This window comes from Amphimedon queenslandica, unplaced genomic scaffold (assembly GCF_000090795.2).
Source record: "Amphimedon queenslandica unplaced genomic scaffold, v1.1 AMPQUscaffold_11818, whole genome shotgun sequence".
NCBI lineage: Eukaryota > Metazoa > Porifera > Demospongiae > Haplosclerida > Niphatidae > Amphimedon > Amphimedon queenslandica.
The window spans coordinates 1-1430 of NW_003547942.1; the positions used below are offsets into that span (position 1 = coordinate 1).

At 35.5% G+C, this 1430-nt stretch overlaps 1 protein-coding gene across 1 annotated transcript in view; it reads left to right on the forward strand.

The window, feature by feature from the left end:
* Nucleotides 1-609: 609 nt before the first annotated feature.
* Nucleotides 610-1430, forward strand: part of LOC100637392 (bifunctional glutamate/proline--tRNA ligase-like) — a gene marked incomplete at its 5' end in the record, with an annotated part of 7109 nt that continues 6288 nt past the window's right edge. The window contains 3 exons of the mRNA XM_020004948.1: nt 610-711; nt 1062-1233; nt 1365-1425. Coding sequence (XP_019860507.1) covers nt 610-711; nt 1062-1233; nt 1365-1425 — 335 coding nt within the window. The remainder of the gene's footprint in view (nt 712-1061; nt 1234-1364; nt 1426-1430) is intronic.

The window sequence follows — 1430 nt, forward strand, 5'->3', positions numbered from 1 at the left end:
AGCTGCTGGCCATAATATTATGACTGAAACTGGCAGTCATGCAGTAGTTTGCTGTTTCTAGTAATTGTTGATTGATTATTTAATTTGTTATGTGGTTAGAACCACTATCAATCCATATTATACTTCACTTGCATGTACGTGTATAATAATACTGTAAAGTGTAAAATCTTCCTCTCTATCACAATGTTCCTCATTCCCATACAATACAGTGTATCTTCTATATATTAATTGCTTTAGTGATTGATGGTTGATGTGTTTATATTGCGGTTTGACAATTTTTGTCTTTAATGGCAGCTCAAGTTACAAGTGTATCATCTGCTGCATGTTTATTGGCATATATGTACATGTACATGTGTAATACATTATAACCTAAGTGACTTTGAGATACATATGTACATGTACCGTATAGGGGTTTTATTTTGTTGGTATAAATTTTCGCAAATCTTACCTTCTGCAGCCATTTTTACTAGTGTGCCACACCTCTTTTGTGGAATTTAATTTCGCAAATTTAATGAAAACGTGAAATTCACGAAATGTATTACCAGTGAAATATAACCCTTATACGGTATATTATTGCACTGTTCATGTATGATTGTTCTTTCTGTGTAGACACGTTGATAAGAGATGGCAAAGCTTATGTTGACAACACTCCGGGTGAAGTCATGAAGCAGGAGAGGGAGAGCAGGATGCCTTCAAAGTGTAGGGACAGATGTAAGCAAGTTTGAGACATGTTGCAACATGTATCTAATATCTTTGATTCTTTGTACTACATGTATGTAGCATTTGAGTACATGTACTTGTATATGTACAGTGCATGTACATGCATATGCATAGATGTTTTTAAAGTTATACAGTGGAACCTCTGATAATGAAACTTCTCTTTAACAAAAATCTCAATGCAATGAAAAAATTTTAATGCACCAACTTTATTTCCTATTAATTAAAAAACTTCTCTTTAATGAAAATTTCCATGTAATAAAAAAAATTGTCATCCAAAAGTTTTGTTATTCGGAAGTTCCACTGTATATTGATTAAATTATGCACTGTATTGCTTGTTGCAGCTGTTCAAGATAATCTCAATATGTGGGAGGAGATGAAGGCGGGGTCTGAAGCTGGTCTCCAGTGTTGCTTACGTGCTAAGATTGACTATGCCTCTGATAATGGCTGCATGAGGGACCCAGTACTGTACAGGTGTAAGCTGGAACCACACCCACGAACCAAAACTAAATACAAGTGAGTCATATAGCATCTAATTCATTATATATACATGTATTTTTCTCATTCCTTTTTCTTTCATTCACTTTTCTTCCTCCTCTCTCTCCCCCTTCTCTCTCCCTCCCTCCCTCCCCTTCTCTTCCCTATAGAGTGTATCCTACATATGATTTTGCTTGTCCATTGGTGGACAGTATTGAAGGTGTTACTCATGCCCT